At 47.1% G+C, this 26978-nt stretch overlaps 1 protein-coding gene across 2 annotated transcripts; it reads right to left on the reverse strand.

The window, feature by feature from the left end:
- Positions 1-565: 565 nt before the first annotated feature.
- ERFE (erythroferrone) lies at positions 566-26978 on the reverse strand. Of its 2 annotated transcripts, XM_030574373.1 has the most exons (9): positions 26090-26978; positions 18366-18488; positions 16786-16879; positions 14832-15055; positions 12373-12481; positions 10016-10106; positions 6572-6647; positions 4457-4585; positions 566-1067 (listed from the first exon to the last, which is right to left on the reverse strand). In XM_030574373.1, the coding sequence occupies exons 1-8, from the start codon at positions 26282-26284 to the stop codon at positions 4487-4489; spliced, it is 1011 nt and encodes a 336-aa protein (XP_030430233.1). In that variant the 5' UTR covers positions 26285-26978; the 3' UTR covers positions 566-1067; positions 4457-4486. The 2 variants fall into 2 exon arrangements, with proteins under 2 accessions (XP_030430233.1, XP_030430232.1); XM_030574372.1 differs by lacking the exon at positions 566-1067 and having other exon boundaries at positions 2328-4585.

Raw genomic sequence — 26978 nt, forward strand, 5'->3', positions numbered from 1 at the left:
TTCCTGCTACTACAGTTGGGGCTTCATGTGGAAATTCATCATTCAGTTTCAACTGCCTAATAATGAAAATCTAAGCAAATCATCCAAGGAAGTGAGTATTCACCCATGAAAGCTTATGCTCTAATACATCTGTTAGTCTATGAGGTGCCACATGACTTTCACTTTTTACAGATCCAGACTAACATGGCTACCCCTCTGATACTAAGCAAAGCATAACCCTTTACCATAGATATTGGAACTGTAGTTGCAAGAACTGCCTTTTTATCAGGTAATTTTGAGCCAGTTAAACATAGCTGTGAGGGGAGGAGACTGCCAAATAGAAATGGACAAAATCTGTAGGGGAAAGAACAATTGTCTTGAGGCTTTTAACAGTAATTGCAGTCAAAGGCAAGATCAAAACTAGCAGGAGTGGCAGGTTTGTAGAAATTTTGGTGGTGCCCAGTGCCCGCCCCCCCCCTGCCTAAGGCTCTGGGAGGGAGTTTGGGTCAGGGGAGAAGGTTGGGGTGCAGGCTCTGGGCTGGGGTGGGGGTTCAGGCTCTGGGAGAGGGTAGGGAGTGTGGTGCTTACCTGGGGCTCCTAGGCAGGGCAGACTGGGGGGCCTCTGCATGCTGCTCTTCTGGGCACTGTCCCCACAGCTTCCTATTGGCCACAGGAGCGCTTGGGGCGGGACACAGACCCACCCCACCCAGGGGCTTCAGGGAGGGGCTGGCAGCCACATGGAATGAGCAGAGAGGAAGCTGCTCAGCTCTGTTGTGCTGCTGGTGGTGGAAGGGGCCCTATCCCATTTTAAATCACCTGGGGGATGCATGGGGGGAAAGTACCTGGGGACAGAAGTCAGGGCTGAGGGAGAGACTTAGCCTCAAACATTGCTGGAGCTGGGCCAGGAGTATTCCTGGTTCCCAGGCACCATGGGCCTATAGAACTCGCCACCCAAGAAAACTGGATAAGAATCATGAAGTAGCTTCTGATGTTGAGAAACTCAGTTTGAAAACTGCAGTCTGGTTCTCATGCTCTCCTTTTCACCCATTCCCTTGAAAAATGGTGGTTCTGAGTAGCTGTTACTCTACCTGCAGAAGCAAGGATTAAATTGCATCAGTTTCCAGTTACCGATTCACAAATGGCTAGTCTACTACCCTGGAGCAGTGACTTCATTGTATTTGGTCTAGCTGAGAACGATCTCTGTGTTATTAAACATGGTTATGTAATATTAAGAAGGTGGTTGATGGATGCATCTGGTCTGAAATTCAGCCTGTGCAAAATGTTTGTCAAGCCCAATTCTGGTGACTTGGAAATCAAGGGAAGTTTTGCTCTTGATTTCAGGGGATGTAGAATTGCTTCTTTTAAAATGTTAAACATTGTGAAATCGAGCAAAAATAGTGGAGGTGCTTCCTCAAAAAACATTTACTCTTCTAAAGAGATGTAGAGAAATCCTGGGTGCTAGCAAATCTACTGTCAGAAACTAAAGGGCAGGTTTAGACTTGCCTCTGGTAATTGTGTAGTGATGTGAACAGGCAGAGGATGCAATTATTTAGGAGCTTGGAAATTAATGGGGGAGGAAGGGGGAAGAAAGCCACAAATGAGAGGAAAAATAACGTTACTGGTAACAGTTCTCAGAACAAAAACTGAACCTGCTCCTCCTACTCCTTTTCCCATCCCCCATTTGTCTCAGCTTATCAAATAAGGGGGGTGGAGGCAGAGGCAGTTGGAAGATGCCTCTAATGCCAGCTGGGAGTGCGACTGGCATCAGATAGGAGTGGATGGGGCATCTCTAAGCAGGGAACATTCAGGCTATCTTTACTGCTTTCAAGATGTGCACTTAAGTGCTTAAATACCTTTGAGGATCTGGAGCTGGTGAACTTTCTTTTATTCCTTTCTCCTTGCTGCCTCTGCTTTTTTGTGTCTCTCAAGTGTGAGGAGAGAGTCCTTTGTTTCCTCTTCCCATTGTCTCTCCCCACACTTCCCTTTTGTTTTCTTTGGCTATAGATCCATTTTTCTGTCATCCCTCCCCTTCTCAAACCTCTTTGGTGAAACATTACTGAAAGCACAACTCAAGTCAGTTACATAAATATATTCCATATTACAGTACCATCCAATAAATATTTTTTTCATAAAATGCTTTATACCATATATTTATCTATATCGCAGGGAGAGGAATGTAGGAGTTTCACAATAGTTGTAGCTTGGAGACAAATTGCAATCTGCTTTTGGAGGACCAGGGCTAACCTTAGCTTTATTGTTGTTAAAGATGGGAGGCCTGCTGACGTTTCCAGGGTAAGGTGGCAGGGGTGAGCAACTTACTGAGAGAACACCCAAGACAGTTTAGCTCTCTTGTCTAGACTTTTTATTTAATGTTTCAACACTTGCTTTAGTGTTTTGCTGTGAAGAATAGCAACCCATTATGATGCCATCCTGAACAGAAGTCCATTTTGGACATTCTGCTGCTGAGCAGTATTACCCCTTTGTGGGGGGCATACTGAGTTGTCCTTCACTAAATAGCAATAGGCTGAGTTTATTTTAAGGACACAAGCAGATTGGCTCTGAAAGCTGCACCATGTCCCCTACTCCCACAGACTTCCCAGGGGACTGCTCACCTTGCAGGATCAATGCCTAAGAGTGAACTGCTGTCCTTTTTGGGTGCCTCTTCATTACAAGACTAGCTGTATTTTTCCCTTGTGTTAACATATGTGGTAAAATCCTAATGAAGACAAGGCAGTTCATTTGTATGAAACAGTAAACCCTGATGCTGTCCTTCAGATCTTACCTTGACCTGCCATGGGGAACCCTGACATTTGCCTTGATCTGCTGATTTGTGTGAAAGCTACAACATGGTCTGCGTTCACTAGGATTTTGCCACATAATAAGAACACAACTACTTTTCCTCGTAAAGAAAAGGGCTTTCAGGCTTGAATTCTCCACAACTTCAGTGGGAATTCAGCTAGAGTAAAGACTGCAGGAATTTGGTGTGTAAGTTGCTACATACCATAAAAAGCTGAAAGCACCAAATTTTTGAACTTGGGGCTTACGTCCTACTTTGTTACCAGGGCTCCAAAATACTTGTAAAGCTTTTCCAAGACAACAGTTAGGGTATGGTTACATTGCAATGAAAAGCTCACAGCACTGAGTCTCAGAGCCCAGGTCATTTAACTTGGGCAGTGGGGCTAAAAATTGCAGCAAAGATGTTCAGGCTCAGGTTGGAGCCTGGGCTCAGAGACCCTCCCTCATTGTGGGGTCTCAGCATGAATCTGAATGTCTATACTGCAATTTTAAGCCCCACAGCCTGAGCCTTGCCAGCTGCAGCCATGCTGCTGGTCTTTTATTGCAATAGAGAGGTACTTACCATTTTCTAACCAGCGAATTATAGGAGCTGGTTTGTAGAGAGCGCTAGTGTTTTATGTAAAGGACAGCGTGCGTAGCTTTTTCCTGAAAGATTTTGTGAAAGTGCTGCCAATAGCAAATGCCCTAGTCCAAGTTAACTTTGTTTCCGGAAAGGAGCGTTTGCTGTGAAAGCAGTTTCTCCAGCAGGACTGGAAAAGCTTTGTTGGTGGGGAAAAAATAAAATTCAGAGAGAGTTGAGCCCCCTGTCCTGCTATCATGAAGGTGGAGCTGAGTGTAGTTCTAGGATATCTCACTGAAGTTCTGGCAGGAGCTCAAGAATTAAGTACATGGTACTAAGAAATGAGACTGCATCTTTTTCTTTTCCTGCCTTTGTTATTAATTTAGGGCCCATTCCTGCAGCCCTTATTTATGCACGTAGTCCCACTGGGTTAATCGGAGTTAGACTGCGCTATCGGGACCAAAACCAGGCGTAACGGTGAGTATCTCCACCACCCGTTCACTGGGCTCTCTGCCATGGGCAGAGAATGGGGTGGTGATGTGAGTACACTGCCTAGGAAGTGGAAAATCATTGGATAGTAATTCATGTTCTAACTAGTCTGCTGCCTTATCAGGACACTGCTCTGCATTGAAAATTAACTTCCAAGTACCAGTGCCTGCTGATAGCAAACCTTAACTGATAAGCTATAAGAAAGCTAGAGCTATATACATAATCTGGCTTTGGCTGCTGAAAAACTGAACAACAAAAAACTGCCAAAGTGCTAGTCTATGGTTGAAGGCTTCTTCAAATCACCTTTTCCTAAGCATTTGTGCTTGATTGGGGGGAGGGGTTCCTTTATAAAAGTTGGTCTGGTTTTAGAAGTCAGCCATATTATAATTGTCCGTGTAAAATAAGGTTCAAAATCTGGCCATAAATTAAAGGGGGATGGATTTAGTGAGTCCTCCTTTTTTCATGCTTCCAATTTTCTTTCCGGCTCTCCAGCTTGAGATCTTGTGCAAAGTATGGTGGCTGCACAAGCAGAATTTGTAGAGACTGCTGCTCCTGACCTCACTATGCTTTGCTCCCTGAGCTTGGGTGGAAGGGAATTAAGGTGGTTCTTGCGAAGAGACCAATTCAGCTTACAGCATGTAAGAGTAGATGGTTTGAGACCATTCACACCCCCAGAAGAACAGCACTGAAATCCGAGCCACTTCGAACAGTGAGGGATGATCCAGTGGCATTATCTACAAAAACTGAGGCATACTGGCCAGCCTGAAAGGAAGAAATGAGAGTGACAGTGAAAATAGTCCCAGGTTGCCATAATCAGCACACAGAGGAGCATGTCATGTAAATGCAGCAGACCTATAGAGCAATAACTAGCTATGTAGGTTGTGATGCGCTACTTAAAGTTGTCATGTTTTACACTTAAAGCAGAACATGGGGCAGTTTGTATCCCTTGTTCCAGCCCCTCTGGCTATGGTCATGCTGCACCACTAACTCCAGAGTGTTGGGACCCAGACTGGAGGACTGTTTTTCCAAGCTCATGCTTGAGTGTTCCCACACCATTGTAAACCTGGGTTTAGAAGTGCTGGACTCATAGCTATGCTAACAGTCATACTGCCAATGCAGATCTTCTGATGCGGGTCTGGGGCATGACCTGTATCCATAGTGCAAAATTACAGGGCTTAGACCTGAGACACAGTGGGACTTGGCCTGATCCGCTCTCTAGCAAGGTCATAGAACCTGGGTCAGATTGTGTGTGGGCTTGGACTCAAGCCTGAGTCAGAGCCTGGACTTACTGTGCAGTGTTTATACCCTATATAGCATACTAGCTGCATCAAGGGTGCTGTAAAAAGCCTGGAAGGGGAGAAAGAATTCCCCCACCACAGACAAAGTAGGCCCTGCCCTAGAGAATGCCATGGCTGAGTGGGCAGGGCTGCCATGTGGAATGCTAAGCCCGTTCTGCACAGTGCTGCAGCCAGTACAGGCTGCTACAAGCCAATAGCACATGCTGGTTTGGGTCAGGGCTCAACCAGTCTCCCAAATAGGATGGTTCTGAATTATCCACCAGAATGTTACTAAGCAGGAAATGCCAAAGTTAAGGTTATAATGAGGACTCTGCTGTTTGGCATATCCTATGTATTTTGTACACTCTCCAGCCTCACTTGAGCAATGCCCTGAAGCCTGCTGTCAGACAGATGAGTAGTCCCACTGAAATGTAGAAACTTACTTTTGCTGCTTTGCTAAACTAGCCCTTCTCCTTTTCAAAGCCAAACCCTTTGGGCTGAGACCAAACATCTGAATGGGACTGATCTGTGTCACTCTCTGTTGGGAAACACTAAAATAGTGCAATGCAAAAGCTCTGCTCTTTAGTAGTGGGTGGGAATTGGTCTATCAGTGCTATGGTGCATTATCCTTTTAGGTGCCTTAGGCAGCTGGCTTCCCCATGGTCCTGCACCTCATGCAGGCATTTACCCAATCAAAATAGTAGCATTTTACATGCACTTTATAGAGGTGGTAATGACCACACAAGCAGCCAGGTGGGGAGTATCAGGACTACAGTATATAGTACCAGAGTAGTTGGCCGGTTCTATGGCTATAAGCCACTGAGTGTAGGCAAGGACACCCTAGAGACTAAACCTTGCAGTACTGTGGCAGATCACTGGAGGGACTCAGGTCTACATCCTCAAAGATCTTTAGGTGCTTAATCCTGTTTAAATCAGATACCTTTGAGGTTCTGGTCTCAGCCCCCAGAGAGATAGAAGGCTAGTGTTATTGAGGCTGGTTTTGAAAAATGATGCAGAGTCAGACTGAGGAATGAACTTCCTGCCCTGCTGCAGAGGAAAGCCAGCACAGCAGCACGTGCCTGTCATCTTCACTAGTTGGTTCCAGTAGCACCCACAATGCAGGGCGTTTTCTGTAGAAAAGCTCCTGCATTGAAGAGCTTGTAAACCACAGTGACTTCCTGCTGCACTTGGGAATGGGTGTGCTCAATTAGGGCATGTCTGCAATGCAATCGGAGGTGTGATTACAGATGGGGTAGGTATAGTTCTGTTTGCTTTGAGCTAGCTCGCATGCTGAAAATAGCATGGACTTCAATGTGGGCTGTACAAAGCTGCCTGGCCCCCGGGGGCAGAGTTATTGTTGTGAAAAGTTAGCTGCCCAGTTGTGCTGCATTCTCATATCAATAGCACACTGCACAAGGTGGGTCTACCCATAAGTAACACCCCTTGGCCTCATTAGTTTGCCCATGTTTACCTGTAAGTACAGGACTCCACTGACTGAGATGGTGAAAAGTTCACTGCTGTCCAAACCAGCCACCGTCTCCAGAGAACTGAGGACAAGAAACAGCAATGTCAGTACTGAGGTGACCTGCGTGATCTGTGTACAACCCAGAATTCACCTACTAGCCAGTTATCTACAGTAATAGAGAGTGATTGTCTCCCCCATCCCCAGTTCCAGATGTTAAACAGAAGGGGAGGACTGCACAATGCCCTGGCAAACTTGTCTCCTCCCTGCAAAGTTGCTCATCACTCTATATCATTATTTACATTTAATTCTATATTTTGTTTAAAAAACCAAACCAAGTACAGTCCTCAAGAATGGTCCCAGGGGTTGCCTGGTGCTTGACAGCCTCTTGCCCTGGAGTAGGCACAGCGTGGTCAGAGGCTCAGTAGGCCTTCTCACACCCCCAATGTTGATATATTTATCCCAGCTATGTTCTGGAGGGTTCATCCCATCCATCAATTTATTATGCAAACTAAGGGGCTAGCTAGCACACCTAGTGCTTTTCCCCACTAGGACTGGCTCACAGAGGGTCATAGAGTTTATGGCTGTAAGGGACCAGTAGATCACCCCTCTGACCTGTATATTACTGCTCCCCTCCACCCTCCATCATCCACACACTCAACCCAACAACAGACATTAGAAGAAAGTATTACAGCCCACAGGAGACTCAAGATGTGCCACAGGAATAAACTAGGAGGACCCAAGGTGCGCCAGTGTTCGCAGCCCCTGCAATGGCAGGGAAATGATTGTGAGATAGCTCCAGATAATCCTGGATAGTCACCTCCCACACGCTGCAGGGGAAGGTGAAAAACCCCCAACTCACTGCTAATCTGACCTGGGAGAAAATTCCTTCCTTACCCCATGTATGGCCATCTAGCCTACCCTGGTTGTGACCGGAAGTCCTTACAATCAGATGGCAATGGGATCACGCATATGAAATGAGTCATATGAGTTGGGATGATTTAGTGGGGTTGGTCCTGATTTGAGCAGGGGGTTGGACTAGATGACCTTCTGAGGTCTCTTCCAACCCTAATCTTCTATGATTCTGATTTCTTAGTGGCCAGCACAAGCCAGCCATTAAAGTTAGCATTTATGCTGGCAGTGTCAGCAAGGGGCCAGTGATGGAAGGGGCATAGCGCCTGACCTACCTTTCTAACTGAGAGGGTGTCACTCCAGAACACTGTAAGTATTTTATTTTCTACCTAACAAAGTGACACATAATTAAAATCCCATTTCAGTAGAAGTTATGCTGGCAAAGACACTTGGGATACATGCTTAATAACATGGAGAGCTATATATAGGGAGAATGGATGAGATTTTTCCAACCTAATGGGTTTTGGACAGTCAAGCCCCCTAGGGAGCTTTGAAAATCTTAACCCACATGCATGCTACTAGCCAAGCTCGCTGCATGGGTTCTGTATGTATATGCCTCAGATGGTAATGACAGATGCCCGTGCTTCTTCTGGCATGATCCTTGCTAAAATTGGCCTCCTTTACAGTGTACCTTGTGGAGATGAGATTTGTTTATACAGAGGCAAGAGATTTGGGGCTTTGCACTTTTTCTGGATAACAACCCAGCGTTCTAGCTGAGACCAGCATATGGAATTTAATTTGGTCCCATGCATGGATCAGCTCTGTGATCAGCTGACATTAGCCAGGAGGGGTTGACAACATTTCCAAATAACTAAATGTCACAACTCTCCAGGACTATTGTTTCCCTTGGTTTGTGGTACTCTTTTGTAAGCAGTACCTGGCACAGTGTGTGCGGTGTGGAAATATTTTTGCTCTTTGTCACAGAGCTATAATGATGATACTCCATCACTCTCATGCTGACTTCCAGACACCTAGGGCTTGCTATAAACTACGCATCTAGGGACCAAAGTCAGATATGGTCTAAGTTGCACATTGGTAAGATGCATGTAAGTGAAAGGGAATCTAAGGCCTGGTCTACACTAGGAACTTAGGTTGGTATAACTATGGCTATGTCTACACTGCCACTTTCAGCACTAAAACTTTTGTCATTTGGGGTGTGAAAAAACACACCCCTGAGCAACAAAAGTTTTAGCGCTGAAAAGCACCAGTATAGACAGCACAGCTCTCAGTGATAAAGCTACCACCGCTGGTTTGAGGGTTTGTTTTTTTATTGCCATGAAAGCTCTCCCCCAGCGATAAAGTGTGACTACACTGCCCATGCAGCGCTGTGACATGGGCAGTGTAGACATACCCTAAGTTGTTTGAAGATGTGAAAAAATTCACACTCCCCTGAGCAGTCCAGTTAAACTAACCTGACTCTTGGTGTATACAGCGCTAAGTCAATGGGAGAATTCTCCTGTTGACATAGCTACTGCCTCACAGAAAGGTGGAGTACCTGCACTGATAGGAGAAACCATTTTAGAAGTTCGTTCAGATTAACCTTCCTAAGAGTCCCTATGTAGACAATCCCACAGGCACCGCTATTAATTTGGCCCATAGAGCATGGGTGTGATTAAAGCTGGCTGAAATTGGCATTTCCATTCCACAGGCAATTCTGATTTTTTTTTAAATACATTCATTCTGAAATAGAACAAAATGCTAAAATTTCAAAATGTCCTGTGGAATGAAAATTTCAAAACAAAAATTCCATTCATAACTATTGAAACATTTCATTTTGAGAATGTCAATTCACTTTGCTTTGATATTATATGATATTAAAATATTAAATATATGTAAATGAACATTTGATATACTATAAAAATAAAACGAGAAAATTGAAGTCATTTCAACTTTTTCACTTCAAGCATGTCATTGAAATTGACACATTCCAGTGAAACATTTGGATTTTGATGAAACTGCACTTTTTTGGTGGAAAACTGTTCCACTGACATTTTTTTAACAAGTGGTAGCTGTGATGATATTGTTAGATCCAGTTACAGGCCCCAGTCCAGTGCAGTGCTCAATGCAGTTCAGGACTGGGGCACATAAAGGACATACACAGGTGATAATATATCACCTGATCTGGGGGCCAAGCTAGTTGTTAGTCTAAGTTAGATCAGCCTTAAGGCTGCTCTAGTTTAAACCCAGCTGTCAATGGGCCCCAGAAGCTATTCAGGCAGCTAGGAATCACCAGGGAGCAGGGATACCCCAGACAGGCTTGCTTTCTCCCAGCCAGATCCCCTACTCTGAGAGATGAGAAAGGGGATGGTGTGGAAGCAGCTACAGAGGTTCCGGGCCACTCTGGGATTTCCCCTACATAGGAAATCCTCCATCGGCTCCCAACAGCCACAGTGGTGCCGTGATCTGTGTGCCCTATGCACTGTGGGCCCCTTCTTTTTGTGCACTCACCTTCTGGGATAAGAGAGAGAAAAACAGTTTTTACATTTAAAAGAAGTCTGGCTGTGCTAACAGGGAGGGCATGTCTCTACCAAGCACACTCACATGTTATGTTGACACAGAGACTGGACACAGATCAGTACCCGCAGGCGATCTCTTGCACGCTGTTGCCCTTTCTTCTGTTGTTCTCCATGAACTATAAACACAGAAGAGCTAATGAGACAGGGATGAGATGTTCTCCCTTTCTGAACAGAACCCCCTGTAAAGGCCTTAGGCCTCAGCCCCCCAGGGAAGCCAGACATGCCCACACAGCTGGCCAGCCAGAATGCTCCGATTGAATAGCTGGGTCTGGGCCTCAGCTGGTGTAAAGTAATGTAGCCAAATGATTGTCAGTGGAACTACATCAAGTCATACCCACAATATGTTGACTCCAGTGGAACTATGCTGATTATACCAGCGGAGGATCTGGCACAGTAACTTCAATGGAGCTACATTTATGTATGCCACTAAGGTTTCTGTCCCAGAGAGTCCTGGAGGATGACTATGGAGGAGTATAAAAATATTGCTTGAGCATGCAGGGTGTAATCAGGAAGGCCAAAGCACAATTGGAGTTGCAGCAAGGGATGTGAAGAATAACAAGATGGGTTTCTACAGGTATGCCAGCAACAAGAAGAAGGTTAGGGAAAGTGTGGGACCCTTACTGAATGGGGGAGGCAACCTAGTGACAGAGGATGTGGAAAAAGCTGAAGTACTCAATGCTTTTTTTGCCTCAAGTCTTCACAGCCAAGGTCAGCTCCCAGACTGCTGCACTAGGCAGCACAGTATGAGGAGGAAATGAGCAGTCCTCAGTGGTGAAAGAACAGATTAAGGACTATTTAGAAAAGCTGGACATGCACAAGTCCATGGGGCTGGATGCAGTGCATCCAAGGGTGCTGAGGGAGTTGGCTGATGTGATAGCAGAGCCATTGGCCATTATCTTTGAAAACTCAGGCGAGGTCCTGGATGATTGGAAAAAGGCAAATATAGTGCCTATCTTTAAATAAGGGAAGAAGGAGAATCCAGGGAACTATAGACCAGTCAGGCTCACCTCAGTCCCTGGAAAAATCATGGAGCAGGTCCCCAAGGAAACCATTTTGAAGCTTGGAGGAGAGGAAGGTGATCAGGAACAGAAAACATGGATTGCCCAAGGACAAGTCATGCCTGACCAACCTGATTGCCTTCTATGATGAGATAATTGGCTCTGTGGATATGGGGAAAGCAATAGACGTGATACACCTTGATTTAGCAGAGCTTTTGGTATGGTCTCCCACAGTATTCTTGCCAGCAAGTTAAAGAAATATGGATTGGATGAATGGACTGTAAGGTGGATAGAAAGCTGGCTAGATCGTCGGGCTCAACGAGTAGTGATCAACGGCTCAATGTCTAGCTGGCAGCCAATACCAAGCGGAGTGCCCCAGGGGTCAGTCCTGGGGCTGGCTTTGTTCAATATCTTCATTAATGAGCTGGATGGTGGGATGGATTGCACCCTCAGCAAGTTCATGGATGACACTAAGCTTGGGGAGAGGTAGATATGCTGGAGGGTAAGGATAGGGTCCAGAGTGATCTAGACAAATTGGAGGATTGGGCCAAAAGAAATCTGATAAGGTTCAATAAGGAGAAGCGCAGAACCCTGCATTTAGGACGGAAGAAGCCCAGGTTGGGGATTGACTGGATAAGTGGCAGTTCTGCAGAAAAGGACCTGGAGATTACAGTGGACGAGAAGCTGGATATGAGTCAACCGTGTGCCCTTGTTGCCAAGAAGGCTAATGACATAAAGGGCTGCATTAGTAGGAGCACTGCCAGCAGATCAAGAGAACTGATTATTCCCTTGGTGAGGCCACATCTGGAGTATTGTGTCCAGTTTTGGGGCCCCCACTACAGAAAGGATTTGGACAAATTTGGAGAGAGTCCAGCGGAGGGCAACAAAGATGATTAGGGGGCTGGGGCACATGTCTTATGAGGAGAGACTGAGGGAACTGGGCTTATTTAGTCTTCAGAAGAGAAGAGTGAGGGGGGATTTGATAGCTGCCTTTAACTACCTGAACGGGGGTTCCAAAGGGGATGGAGCTAGGCTGTTCTCAGTGGTGGCAGAAGACAGGACAAGCAGTAATGGTCTCAAGTTGCAGTAGGGATGGTCTAGGTTGGATATTAGGAAACACTGTTTCACTAGGAGGATGGTGAAGCACTGGAGTAGGTTACCCAGGGAAGTGGTGGAATCTCCATCCTTAGAGGTTTTTAATGCCCAGCTTGGCAAAACCCTGGTTGGGATGATTTAGCTGGGGTAGATCCTGCTTTGAGCAGGGGGTTGGACTTGATGACCTCCTGAGGTCTCTTCCAACCCTAATCTTCTATGATTCTATGATTCAACAGAATCGCCATGCTGTGGAGGCCAGTTCCGTGTGCCAGGCAGCAGGAAAGCTTACCGATGTGCAAGGTGGCGGTGAAGGTGTAATACCCTGCAACAGGTGCTGTGTATTGGCCGCTGGTCAGGTTCAGCCCCAGGCCTCGATGGAACACCCCCTCTTTCTGAGGCTAGTAACAAAGAGAAAGGCAAGACTGTGCACACTGCGAGACACCATCCCAACTCTACATATTGCATTAGGAGATGGGCGCTGCCGCTCAGCTAACAGCGTCTTCTCAGGAAACAGACATGCACTGCAGCAAGCAGAGGGTGATTGCAGCACACAGATTATTACTGTATCTACACTAGGCCTCTTACTGCCATAGTTATGCCGTAAAAAAGTACACACCAGGCCTAACAACGTATTTGAAAATTTGTCTTGTTTTCTAATTGTTCACAGATTATCTGATGTTTGACCATGATTGTTTTCAAATGTGTTTGTTACTCAGAATTATTCATCAAATAATACCTGAAAGCAACTTTTGATCAGTAGATTAAAAAGGAAGGATGGTTGGTGAAGGACTTTGGAAAGCTCAGAGTTAGGGTTGCCAGGTGTCCAGTTTTTGACCAGAAAGTCTGGTTGAAAGGAGATCTGTACAGTGTCCAGTCACATGTACTGATGACAACAAAAGTCCAGTTACCACAGGTGGGGGGGCCAAGGAAGTAGGCACCGTGTCATCAACCCACACCAGCCTCTGCTCAGCTGGGGCCGTCTCCTACCTGCATCTCATGGGCAGGCAGGCTCCCATCCTAGCCCCGGAGTAGAGAGTGCCCAGCTGTGTGGGGGGCCGGGAGGGGAAGAGATCAAGGAAGGGGAAGGGAGGAGAGTAGCGAGTGATGGGGGTGGGAGCCTCGGGGAAGAGGCAGAGCAGGGGTAGGGCCTCAGGGGAAGAGGTGGAGCGGGGAGGTTCCAGCTTTCCTTCTGTAGTATCTGGTTTTCAGACATTAGAAAGTTGGCAACCCTACTCAGAGTCCAATTCCTAGTTCTGCCACAGACTTCTTATGTGGCTGTGGGCAAGCTGCATAATCTCTCTTTGCCTCTTTTCCTTATCTGGAAAATGGGGATAATAGTACTCCTTTAGTCTTGTCTGTATAGGTTGTAAATTCTTCAGGACAGGTAATTCTGGGTTGTAGTGACACTATGAGGAGAAATCGTGGGAAAAAAACGCATGATTCTTAACTGTATGTGTAGTATATGGCATCATTATAGAGCAGAGTTTTTAAGGTTGTTCTAGGTGTCTTAACTGCATTTACAGGTCTTAATAAACAGTAGAACGTCAGAGTTATGAACATCAGAATTACAAATTGACTGGTCAACCACACAGCTCATTTGGAACCAGACGTACACAATCAGGCAGCAGGAGAGACCAAAATAAAAGCAAATACAGTACAGGACTGTGTTAAATGTAAACTACTTCAAAAAAAAGGGAAAGATCTGACAAGATTAAAAAAATGATTTGACAAGGTAAGGAAACTGTTTCTGTGCTTGTTTCATTAAGTTAAGATGGTTAAAAGCAGTATTTTTCTTCTGCATGGGAAAGTTTCAAAGCTGTATTAAGTCAATGTTTCAGTTGTAAACTTTTGAAAGAACTGTAATGTTTTGTTCAGAGTTACGAACAACCTCCATTCCCGAGGTGTTCATAACTCTTAGGTTCTACTGTATCTAGATTTCATGTCTGTTTAACCTTAACTCTGAATTTCCTGGTCTGTAATGCTTATTTTGGGGCTAAAAATAACATCCCTTGAATATTTTTGTATCGTAAGTTACTGATGTGTACTCAGCCTTATCTCTGTTGGTACAGAAAAGTCTGTCTAGGGATTTTAATTGGCGTGCAATTATTGGCAATAATTGGCTAAGAAGCTCAAAGGAAGTAACCCCCCTTCCTCCACCCCTGGCAAACACACACCTATAGTATGGCACAAATGGCAAGGTGCATTTGGGAGGTTAGGACCTGATCCAATGCTCACTGAAATCAATGGGAATCTCCTCACAGACTCCCATGGGGGTTGGATTGAAGTTATATTCACCTTCCTCACAGAGATCAGATGCTGGGAATATAGCTCTGCGAATAATGGATTTTTATTAATTCACTGGCAATTCTGAAAAATTGGGGAAAAAAAGATGCAATTTCAGGCTGAACCAAAAATGAAATGTTTCAGCAAATCAAAAAGTAGAAAAAAATTGTTTCAGGTCAAACAAAATATTTCATTTAGGCAAAATTGAAATGTTTCATTTTGATTCCAGCCTTTTAAAAACATTTTGGTTGGGTTTTTAAAATAAAATTAAAGAAAATTTTGAAACAAAAAGGTGTTTTGAGCCAAAAATTTGAAACATTTCATTTAGAAAAATGTCAATTTTTGGACTGTTTGTTTTTTGACCAAAACAATTTGGCGAAACCAACACAAATTTGGGAAATGTGTCAGTATTGCTGAATCTGCATTTTTGCCAGTCCAGCATGGCAAACTCCCTCCCCCACTCACTATGTAATAGATCTGCAGCTCTTGCAGGGATCTTCGTTCAATGGAAATGTTTCTCCGTATTCGGCAGTGGAAGGCTGCCTCCACTCGATGCTGTGGCTTAGTCTTTGCCAACGGACCAGCAACAAGTGCCAAGATGTCATCTTCTCCTCTCTCCTCCTCTTCCTCACCTTCCTGGCAACCTTCACAGGCCTTCAGGCTCATCCTCTCCCGCTCCTTTACCACCTCTGAGAGAATGCCCCCCAGAGAACCAGTTTTAGGAGTCACTGATGTACAAAGGGTTTTCACAAATGACTGCTCCCATTGGAGCCAATGTTAAAATGCCCCTTGATGTCAATGGAAGCAGGATGGACACTGATGTGAATTCTAGTCAAAGCCCAGCAAGCTGGTACCATCATGTGAAACTGAATTCCAGCCATCCCTGCTTTCATATGCTTGATCCAGGCAAATGTTCTGTCCTGGTCATTTTGGGCAGCAGTGAGGTTTGTTGGAGAATGCTTTTCATTGGTTTTCATTGCAGTCATGAAGCCAGGAAAGGGATATTAGTTTTCTGGGATTCCCAATTGTTGCTGAGTTTGATTCTTAAGTGTTGAGCCAAAAAACTAATGGGAAGTCCTCTGAGGTGTTGGAGATAAACATGGAATCAATTTGTGACACACACAAATCTCAGCACACAAGTACACACCTACCACTGCAGTCAGTGGGAAACTCTCCAAAGACTGCAATGGAGGTTGGATTGGGGCTAAAGTCACTTCCCTAACACACACCCCTCCACACACAAACACAGACAAATAAGTACCTCATCACCAAAATGTGTGTTAGCAACAGGGCTGGCTCTACAGTTTTCGCTGCCCCAAGCAGTGCGCTGAATTGCCTCCGCGGGGGTCACGGGCAGTCCGTGTGCCCTTAGGGCAGCAGGCGTGTTTCCACACGGCAGCAATTTGGCGGCAGCTTCTATGTTTAGCTGAAGCCCCCGCAGACAGCTAAACATAGAAGCTGCCGCCGAATTGCCGCCGCTGCGGAAACGAGCCTGCTACCCTAAAGGCCCACGGACTGCCCCCGCCGCCCGCGGCGGCAATTCGGCACTCTGCTTGGGGGCAAAACAACAGGGACTGCCGCCCCTTGCAGAATGCCGCCCCAAGCACCTGCTTGGAATGCTGGTGCCTGGAGCCAGCCCTGGTTAGCAATTATTATTTGTGACATTAGACAAAGTGCACATTTGAGGTTTGTAGTTAGTCATGTCCTGATGTGTGAGTGTAAAACTCTGTGCTGGAAAATTATGTCAAAATAACCGATACACTGAAAGTGTAAAGCTTCTCCTGGGGCTGGAGTTTGTCTGGCTGAGCACTCATGTAAGAGGGTGTAAGATACCACCCCAGACATATCCCCCCTTTCTGCCCTGCTCCGGTTACCTGGCTCTTGTGTCCGGGCAGGCAGGCTAAGCAGCTCTGCTTGCCAACTTACTGTCCCTGCACCCACCAAGGGGTCAACTCCCCATATGCACTAGACAGCAACCACTAAGGGCTTGTCTACACTGGGCCTTTGCAGTGCTGCAACTTTCTCACTCAGGGGTGTGAAAAGCCAGGTTGCCAGTGTAGATAGTGCACCAGTGCTGGGAGTTGCACTCCAAGCGCTGGTAGCTACACCACTTGTGGAGATGGAGTTTTTTTAGAGCGCTGGAAGAGCTGTCTCCCAGCACTCTGCTGTGACTACACAAGCCATATTAAAGCGCTGCCATAGCAGCGCTTTAGCATTGCCAGTGTAGACTAGCCCTTACTCTCTGTCCTTAACCTCAACCCTGAGGGAGGGAGATGACCTTGCCCCCCCAGTAGGACATGAGCTCTTGTCTCTTCAGTGTCACGCTCCCTGCAGCATGGGGCACCCACCTCCCCAGCCCACCTGAAGTACCTGTGGAAACGCACTCAGCCCACTCCATGCACTGGCTTTCACACTGTACCTTTCAGCAGCAGCCGGAAGTCCTTCAGCAATTCTTCTGGTGTCACCAGGGCTCCTTGAGGGCCGGGAGGACCTGGTGGGCCTGGCAGGCCAAACTGGAACCCCAGACAGAGCACAGAGCTGCTCAGTTCAAATTAGGGCACAGCCAGCCAGTGTAGATCCAATAAGAATGGCTCCATCCCGCAGTGCCAGCCTCTAGTCACCCACATCCTGGCACCCTTCTTCCCATTGCCCAAAAGAGCACCTGCCTGTTCTGAACTCTGTGCTGGGCTCTAAGCAGGATTGGCCATCTCTGCTGGCTTGGTCACTGTTTTCAGCCCCACCTTCAAGGTCTTGGTCTGGGCTCAGAAGGAGCAGGGCTTTTACACTAGGGATGCCGTGGGCTCAGGCCAGGCTCTCTGGGTTGAGGGCACAGCAGGCTTGGGCCAGGGCTCTCTATGTGGGGTGGGGTGCAATGCGCCCACGCAGAGCATCTCTGAGAGGGGAGGGACACAGTGGGCCCAGGCTGAGGAGCTCTGTGGGGCGCAGTGGGCCCAGGCTGAGGAGCTCTATGGGGCAGGGGTGCAGTGGGTCCAGGCTGAGGAGCTTTGTGAGGGGAGGGGTGCAGTGGGCCCAGGCTGAGGAGTTCTATGGGGCAGGGGTGCAGTGGGCCCAGGCTGAGGATCTCTGTGAGGGGAGGGGCGCAGTGGGCCCAGGCTGAGGAGCTCTATGGGGGGGGTGCAGTGGGCCCAGGCTGAGGAGCTCTATGAGGGGGGCGCAGGGGGCCCAGGCTGAGGAGCTCTATGGAGGGGGGGGCGCAGTGGGCCCAGGCTGAGGGGCACAGTGGGCCCAGGCTGAGGAGCTCTGTGGGGGGAGGTGCAGTGGGTCCAGGCTGAGGAGCTCTATGGGGCAGGGGTGCAGTGGGCCCAGGCTGAGGAGCTCTATGGGGCAGGGGTGCAGTGGGTCCAGGCTGAGGAGCTCTGTGAGGGGAGGGGCGCAGTGGGCCCAGGCTGAGGAGCTCTATGGGGGGGGCCCAGTGGGCCCAGGCTGAGGAGCTCTATGGGGGGGGCACAGTGGGCCCAGGCTGAGGAGCTCTGTGGGGAGTGGGGCACAGTGGGCCCAAGCTAAGGAGCTCTGGGGGGGTGGGACGCAGTGGGCCCAGGCTGAGGAGCTCTATGGGGGGGAGTGCAGTGGGCCCAGGCTGAGGAGCTCTATGGGGCAGGGGTGCAGTGGGCCCAGGCTGAGGAGCTCTATGGGGCAGGGGTGCAGTGGGCCCAGGCTGAGGAGCTCTATGGGGCAGGGGTGCAGTGGGTCCAGGCTGAGGAGCTCTGTGAGGGGAGGGGCGCAGTGGGCCCAGGCTGAGGAGCTCTGTGAGGGGAGGGGACAGTGGGCCCAGGCTGAGGAGTTCTGTCAGGGGAGGGGCGCAGTGGGTCAGTGCCAGGGATGTCTGTGTAGGATGGGCGCAGCAGGCACAGTTCAGATCTCTGCATGGAGTGGCGGTGCAGCAGGCCTGGGATCTCTGTGTGGGATGGGGCGCAATGAGTCTGAGCCGGGGCTTCCTGGGGTGGGTTGTGCAGACACACTGGGGATGTGAATACATACTCTGAATTTTTTTGATTTGCCTTTGCCCCGTTTCTTGCTGTTCACCCCTTTATTTGACTGTTTCATAAAGAGCATCCAGGTGTCCCGAGGGTTGATGCTGCGAGACTGCTCAGGAAGGGGTTCCTGTCGGACGATCAAAGAATAAGAACACAGAAAGTGACAATAATCAGCTCTGCGGGCTGCTGGGTGGTTCAGACACAGGTGGGTGCTGCTCTTCATCACTACTCCCATTACACAGCAGGGACAGGAGCTCAGCAGCTGGAAACCAGTCTGTGCTTTGCCAGAGTGTTAATGAGTTCCTTACCACTGAGACTGTCTTAGCTGCTGGCCAGGGAACTGTGCCCTTCTCACAGCGTGCAGAACACAGGGAACCTGGCTACCTGGAGGACCTCTGAAAAACTCTGAACTCAAAGAAACTCTGTAGAGGGCACGCTTTTCTCTGGGTGGGCACTAACCCAGTGCCAGCAACAGCAGTGTTTCTGGGGTGCATATTTTGGAGGGGATGGAAATGGAGGTCATTAAACAGCCCACAGCGCTTTTTGCAACCATGAATGTTAGCCCAGTGTGGGGGTGGGTTGCGGGCATATGGGCCGGTGGTACCTGTGTGCTGGTTCATTCCATGGGGTGGGGGGAAGTATGGTACATTAGTGGAAAGGTTTTGTGAATTACAGCTAACACAGGTCCACTTAAAACTTCACAAGAGCACAAATCAGCGTCTTGGTGAAGTGCTAAGTCTTTCCTGCAATTTAAATTTGTCAGCTGCTGCCCTAGACTATTGCTGTATCTGTGACACAGTTCCTGTTTCACCTAGCAAGTGTCATCACACCTAACTCACTGATACCATGCTCTGGCTTCCCTGTTGGATCATCTGGTATTGACAGTCTGTAATGTAACCACATATGTTCATTGACTGATGCTGAAATCAGTATCAAAATACTGTTCCAAGAAGTAAATACTAATCAAGGTGTGGCTGATGCTAAAGCTGGATCAGCACAAGTCCATGGGGCCAGATGCACTTCATCCGAGGGTGCTAAAGGAGTTGGCGGATGTGATTGCAGAGCCATTGGCAATTATCTTTGAAAACTCGTGGCGATCGGGGGAGGTCCCGGATGACTGGAAAAAGGCTAATGTAGTGCCTATCTTTAAAAAAGGGAAGAAGGAGGATCCGGGGAACTACAGGTCAGTCAGCCTCACTTCAGTCCCTGAAAAAATCATGGAGCACTTAGAGGAGAGAAAATTGATCAGGAACAGTCAGCAAGGATTCACCAAGGACACGTCATGGCCTGACTAACTTAATTGCCTTTTATAATGAAATAACTGGCTCTATGGATGAGGGGAAAGCAGTGGATGTGTTATTCCTTGATGTTAGCAAAGCTTTTGATACGGTGTCCCACAGTATTCTTGCCAGTAAGTTTAAGAAGTATGGGCTGGATGAATGGACTGTAAGGTGGATAGAAAGCTGGCTAGATCATCGGGCTCAACAGGTAGTGATCGATGGCTCCATGTCTAGTTGGAAGCCGGTATCAAGCGGAGTGGCCCAAGGGTCGGTCCTGGGGCCAATTTTGTTCAATATCTTCATTAATGATCTGGAGGATGGCGTGGATTACACCCTCAGCAAGTTTGCAATGACACTAAACTGGGAGGAGTGGTAGATACACTGGAGGGTAGGGGTAGTATACAGAGGGACCTAGACAAATTAGAGGATAGGGCCAAAAGAAATCTGATGAGGTTCAACAGGGACAAGTGCAGAGCCCCGCACGTAGGACGGAAGAATCCCGTGCACTGCTACAGACTAGGGGCCGAATGGCTAGGCAGCAGTTCTGCAGAAAAGGACCTAGGGGTTACAGTGGACAAGAAGCTGGCTATGAGTCAAGAGTGTGCCCTTGTTGCCAAGAAGGCTAACAGCATTTTGGGCTGCATAAGTAGGGGCATTGCCAGCAGATTGAGGGACATGATCATTCCCCTCTATTCTTCATTGGTGAGGCCTCATCTGGAGTACTGTGTCCAGTTTTGGACCCCACACTACAAGAAGGATGTGGAAAAATTGGAAAAAGTCCATTAGAGGGCAACAAAAATGATTAAGGGCTGGAGCACATGACTTATGAGGAGAGGCTGAGGGAACTGGGATTGTTTAGTCTGCAGAAGAGAAGGATGAGGGGGGATTTGATAGCTGCTTTCAACTACCTGAAAGGGAGTTTGAAAGAGGATGGAGCTAGGCTGTTCTCAGTGGTGGCAGATGACAGAACAAGAAGTAATGGTCTCAAGTTGTAGTGGGGGAAGTTTAGGAAAAACTTTTTCCCTAGGAGGGTGGTGAAGCAATGAAATGGGTTACCTAGATGGAATCTCCTTCCTTGGAGGTTTTTAAGGTCAGGCTTGATGAAGCCCTGACTGGGATGTAGTTGTGGATTGGTCCTGCTTTGAGCAGGGAATTGGACTAGATGACCTTCTGAGGTCCCTTCCAACCCTGATATTCTATGATTCTAATTCTTGTATGGGTCTATCTGCACTGCAGTCAGAGGTGTGACTGCAGCCTGTGTAGCCATCCCCTAGCCAGTGTGAATAACAATAGCAGCGATGTTGTCTCAGCACGGGACTCTGGGTATGTCATAGAATCATAGACTATCAGGATTGGAAGAGACCTCAGGAGGTCATCTAGTCCAACCTCCTGCTCAAAGCAGGACCAATCCCCAGACAGATTTTTGTCCCAGATCCCTAAGTGGCCCCCTCAAGGATTGAACTTGCAACTCTGGGTTTAGCAGGCCAATGCTCAAACCACTGAGCTATTCCCCCCCACCATGTCCTTACATGGCTAACCCATGTTGCTGTCTGTGCTACTGCAGCTTCTATGTTACTCACACTAGCTAGATCAGAGCTAGCTCAGGTATGTCTGCACATGCGCACATGCTGCAGTCATGCCTCTGACTGCATTGTAGCCGTAACTAGAGTGACCAGATGTCCTGATATTTGGACTTTTATCTTATATAGGCTCCTATTACCCCCCCATACCCTGTCCCAATTTTTCACACTTGCTATCTGGTCACCCTATCCATAAACCATGTGACAAATAAGGCCAGAACCTCCCTTGGTATAAAGTGGCCCAGCTCCACTGAAGTCAGTGTCAACTTACACTAGCTCAGGGTCTGGCCCATGAAGTTTATAAAGCCCCTAGTATAACACTAGCACGTTGTTCATTGTAGCAAAGATCAGCCAGGCAAGATGTCTAGGTCTGAGTTCTGGCCCTAGTCTCTCCCTGGCTGTTGCAACAGCAGCTGTGATTGTGGCAGAGGCAGTGGGCTAAGGCCTTCTCTTCCAAGGTATTTTGCCTAGCTACCTACCTCTCATTGAAATCAATGAGTGCTGGGGAAAGGGAGAGAGGACATCAGGCCCTCAGCAGCAGCCCCTCTGGAAGATTACTGAGCAGTGCTGGCAGATGCCAGAGGACCAGGCTTCAGCAGACCAGCTACTGTGGTTCACCTCCTGCCTGATGTGATGGGTGTCATGGAGAAACCTCAGCTCCACCAGTGACACAACATATTTACTGTGGCTAGGAGGGATTCCTATCTCCTAGGAGGGATTCCCCCTAATAAGCTAGAGGCATAGTTGGATGAGCGACTCACATTTGGTCCATAGAGTCTGGAGGGCTGTATGGCTGAAGGGAAGAGAACATGTCTTAGGTTTCCTTTGTATTAAATGGGAATACTGAGGCACAGAGAAGCTGTGTGACTTGTGCAGGATCCCACCGTGAACCACCAGCATTTTGTGGATTAGATCCAAGATCTCCTGAGTCCCAGTGCTGTGCTCTGGTCACCCAGCATGCTGCTGCCCTTCACAGCGCTGGACAGCAAGAGCATGAGTCTCCTGGCAGTATTAGTTCAGTTTACACCAGCTGAGGAGCTAGACCAGAGACATCTCCATACACCATTGTACAATACAACTGCACATACTACATTGGTGCCATCTAACTTGCTGTCCATTGTCACTTCCAAGTCCCTTCCCACATTGCATGTGTGTTATTTCCCCGGGGAGTTTACTGTTTATTAGGCTTCAAGCAGAGAGTACAAAAATCAGATGCATAAGCATCTGAAGAATTAGGTGCCATCTCAGCACTGCCAGGTACTTCTTGTGTGCCCTTGGGCCAGTGTTTGAACTTTTCTGTTGCTCCATCTCCCCCATCTCTACCACACAAAGGTGATGTGGGAAGGTGCCGGGGCAGTGCAGGAGCAGCTAGAGATCTTCCATTTGCTGCATTTGCCATGTCTCTCCACTTGCTCATTGGCAAGGGAACTGTACACCAATGGGAGATGCGGGCAGGACTTTCAGATAGCCTTCAATGGAGATGGAGAACAACTGATCCCTGTCCTCTTTATAACAGCCATTAATGTATTTGAAGACTGTTATCAAGTCTGTCTCAGTCTTTTTTTCTCATGACTAAACATGCCTAATTTTTTAAAATTTTTCCTCATAGATCAGGTTAGTCTAAATTTGTCCAGTTTGTCCTAATTTTTCCTAAAGTGTAGTGCCCAGAACTGGAGACTCTACTCCATCTGAGGCCTCACCAATGCCATGTAGAATGGGACAGTTACCTCCAATGTCTTACATGACACTCATGCTTACATAATCTCAGACTGATATTAGCATTTTTCCCAACTGGTCAACTCATGTTCAATTTGTGATCCAGTATAACCCTTTTTGCAGTACTACTACTTAGCCAGTTATTACCATTTTGTAGTTGTGCATTTGATTTTTTTTTCTTCCTAAGTGTGGTACTGTGCACTTGTCTTTAATGAATTTCATCTTGTTGATTTCAGACCAATTCTCCAATTTGTCAAGGTCATGTTCAATTCTAATCCTGTCCTCCAAAGTGCCATTTTAGTGTCCCCCATACATTTTATAAGCACACTCTTCACTCCATTATCCAAGTCATCCATTAAAATATTGACTAGTACCAGACTCAGGACAGAGCCCTGCAGCACCCCACTAGCTACACCCTCCCAGTGTGACGGTGAACTGTTGATAACTACTCTTTGATTGTGATCTTTTAACCAATTGTTCACCCATTTTATGGTAATTTAATCTAGATAGCACTTCTGTAGTTTGCTCATGCCATGGCACTGTTTCAAAAGCCTTACTACAAATCAAGACATATCATGTCTACAGCTTCCCTTCTATCCACTAAACCTGTCAAAGAAGGAAATTAGGTTGGTTTGGCGTGATTTGTTCTTGACAAATCCATCCTGGCTATTTCTTATAACCCTCTAGGTGCTTACAGATTGGGGAGTGAGAAGCAGAAGAGCTCTAGAAAAAAGATGTAACAAAGGCTGATTGCCCAAGTGTATAATTAGGCGGGGCAGAACTCAGTTTATAATTCTGATGGATAATATCAATTTTATTTTTAATCATTTGTTTAGAGTTTTATCAATTTAAATGTCTACATTTGCAGAAAATTGTGGCAGGGGTGTCTGCTAATTCTAGCAGACATTGTGATTCCAAAAGTTAACGCTTTATAACTGTTAAAACACAAATTGTCAACATCCCATGGCAAACAATACAACATGAATATCCTTAAATCAAAACTCAAATAATTTCTCAAGCAGCATTTTTCTTACTTTGTCTATCTGTAAATTTCAGTGATCATCAATGGAAATACTTTTTTGTTGGTTTGTGCGTGTATGGCAAAAATCAACATTTATTGACATTTACCAATAAAATCCTAATCCTTCCAAGCCTAGATAGCCAACAGGCCCGCACTGAGATTTGCTGCAAGTTAATTTTGGGTAAGAACAGGCCTGAATGATCATGGAAGCTGAATTTTTAATGTGCACTCCTGGAGCAGCACTATAAAACACCACTGCAGTGAGTCCAGCGTATTGTGTTCCTAGTATTTTAAACAAGTGTTCTGTGCACTGCTGCTGCTAATTTGGAATAGCCCGAAGATCCCAAGTCATCGGTATGGCTAGCCTCACAGCTGGCCAACTTTTTGCCTGCCTTTACATCCACAGTGAGCTAGGGCACTTTCCAGATTGCTGGTGCAGCACTTTGGACTCTCCCAGCCTCTATGAGCAGGATCTGCTGGCAGAGCCCTGAAGGTCCACACATTTTTTAAGCAGCTAATTTGTTTCTGTGCTGACTGATTTGCAAAGCTGCCCTAGCTGGGCTCCCCCAGCTACGCAGCTCACCCAATTTAAGGCATTTATGAATCTCGCTAGCCCAGTGCAGTGGGCATTGTTGGAATGATGCCAAAGAAGGCCCCAAGGGGTTGGGTGAGATATAAAAGAAGACTCTTGTCAAACAGTAACAGCTGGCCTCACTAGCTGTAAGTTTTCCACCCATTCACAAACTATTGGACACAGCTTCTGTCTTTCCCCTGGTCTGAGAGCAGATGAACGGAGGTAGGAAATTCATTCTCCTGAGCAGCACTCTCATCTGGGAGAGAGTTTAACCCTGCCAATAGCACCTTTAGTAACTGCTTGAGCAGATACGTGGAAGGGATTTCTGGGCGAGTAAGGACTGAGCCTCCTGGTCTATCAACTGCTCCAAAAGGACAGACTATGTGAGGGCTGGAGTTTAGGGCTCCTCTTAGAGAAATTCAGTTTTATCCTTCAGAGCTTGTCTGCACTCATGTGGGAATGTGGGTTAGCAAATTATTGCGGCAAATTTGGTGGTAGTGGATAAGAGTCTAGATTGGGATAATTTACACCCCTCAGGTTAAATTATATTATCTTAACCTCCCACAAACCTACTTACACAATCACCTTTGCATGTCACCCCTGCATTTGGATTTGTTTTTAAAGTAGCACAGATATGGTCAACCAGGAACTCACAATTACCTTCTTGTAACATAAGAATAAAGGGACAGTCAGTGTGAGTGAAAGGCTACCAATTTAAAAAAAGATCAAAGGATTTTTTTTGTATAATGCACAATTGATCTATGGAACTCATTGCCACAAGGTATTAGTGAGGCCAAAAGCTTAGCTGAATTGAACAAAGGATTAGATGGTTGTACAGTTAATCAGAATGACATCAACGGTGACATTAGATAACATGCAAAATTTTAGACAGGCTCTGAAACCTAATGTTTAGGATATAAGCTGTCACTAACTGCTTGGGAAAAGGAAGAAACTATCTCTCCATAACTGTCCATTATGAGGATTCTTGCCCCTGCCTCTGGAGTATCTGTACTTAGAGACAGGTTCCTGATCAAGTGGACGACAGGTCAATCCCACTGCAGTTATGTGACACAGTTGATCAGCTGTAACCTATAAGCAGCAAGACAAACTCTGTGATTGTATGTTTTCAACAGAGCTGAGAAAATGTTTGCCCTGCAAAATATTTATGACAAAACTGGAAAAGATTTGGGGTACTTGCTAACATTTTATGAACCAGTAGGCTTGCTTTCACAGAGCTTGGTTTGGTCCCCTCAGTATGCTAGTCTTTCTCATGGCAAAAGTCAGTTGCTCATTGACAATAAACAAGCATAGTCACCCAAAGGTGAAAAAGTACAAAACCATCCCTACTCCTCACCCCAGCTACTCATTGTGCGTGCATGCATGTGTAAAAAGTCATCACACAACTCAAATTCCCTGAGTAGATTTTACTTGCAATCACACTCACTCAGCTCAGAAATTAGACTCTCTGCACATCACCCACTTTCCTGCTTTGATTGCTCTGAGTTTAGATCTGTGCTCAATTCCCTACAACTAGGTGCTGGTAGAATAAATGCTTACCGGGTCGTTAGAGGCTGGCAGAAGCATGCTGCTTTTTCCCTGGTCTGTGGGATACTCATTCCACTGGGATGTCTTCTCTCGGCTTCTTCTGCTTCCAAGTTTCTCTGACCCCACTGAGCCAACACATAAGGCCACTGCCAGGAATCCCACACACAGTAATAGGAGCCAGCGGCTGGCAGGGAGGGATCCAGCCATCCTTCAACACGGCACCAAAGAGGTGGTCCCTTCTCTCGAGGAGCCAGAGTTTCTATGGCCACTCAGAGGCAGGCATTGCCCGTAAGAGCAAGAAGAAATCAGACTGTGTCCTGTCAGGAATGGCGTGTTTCGGGGAAGAGATGATACTCCAGCAATGTCAGGCCTGTCCTCCCATCAGCACCAGCTCAGGAGTTGGGTTGCCCTTGCAGAACAGCTGGCTGGTACTCGACAGCTGAGCCACCTGGCCCAAGGAGAGGGCAATGCGTCCTACTTTGTGGGGGGAAAGCACATTGTGTAGGCTCAAGGATCCCTTAGAGAAATGTCCCTGTACTTCAGAGTACTCCCTGCTCCCATATGCTCCTGAGAGCTTGGACCAAGAGTCTGGGCGTGGGCTTAAAAACCCACCGGCTGGGGCTGAGTCCAGCTGGGAGAGGGCTATCTGCCTTGCTTGCCTCCTTTCTTGGGCTGCCTGTGGAGCTGTAAATACAGTCTCTTCCCAGCAGCTCTCGTGTGCTCCTTCCCTTCACAGCTGGAGAGGGCAGGAGAATGCCCAGTTTCTCTGCTGGTGGCTCTCACTCCAGCCTGGCCCTGGCTGGGATCTGTGGCTCATGAGAGACACCCATGACTGGTGCACTGCCCTCTCTCTTCCTGGCTTGCTGTGGGCACTGCTCCTGGTGCAGCACCTTGGCTGTCT

This window comes from Gopherus evgoodei, chromosome 9 (genome assembly GCF_007399415.2).
Source record: "Gopherus evgoodei ecotype Sinaloan lineage chromosome 9, rGopEvg1_v1.p, whole genome shotgun sequence".
Classification (NCBI taxonomy): Eukaryota; Metazoa; Chordata; order Testudines; family Testudinidae; genus Gopherus; species Gopherus evgoodei.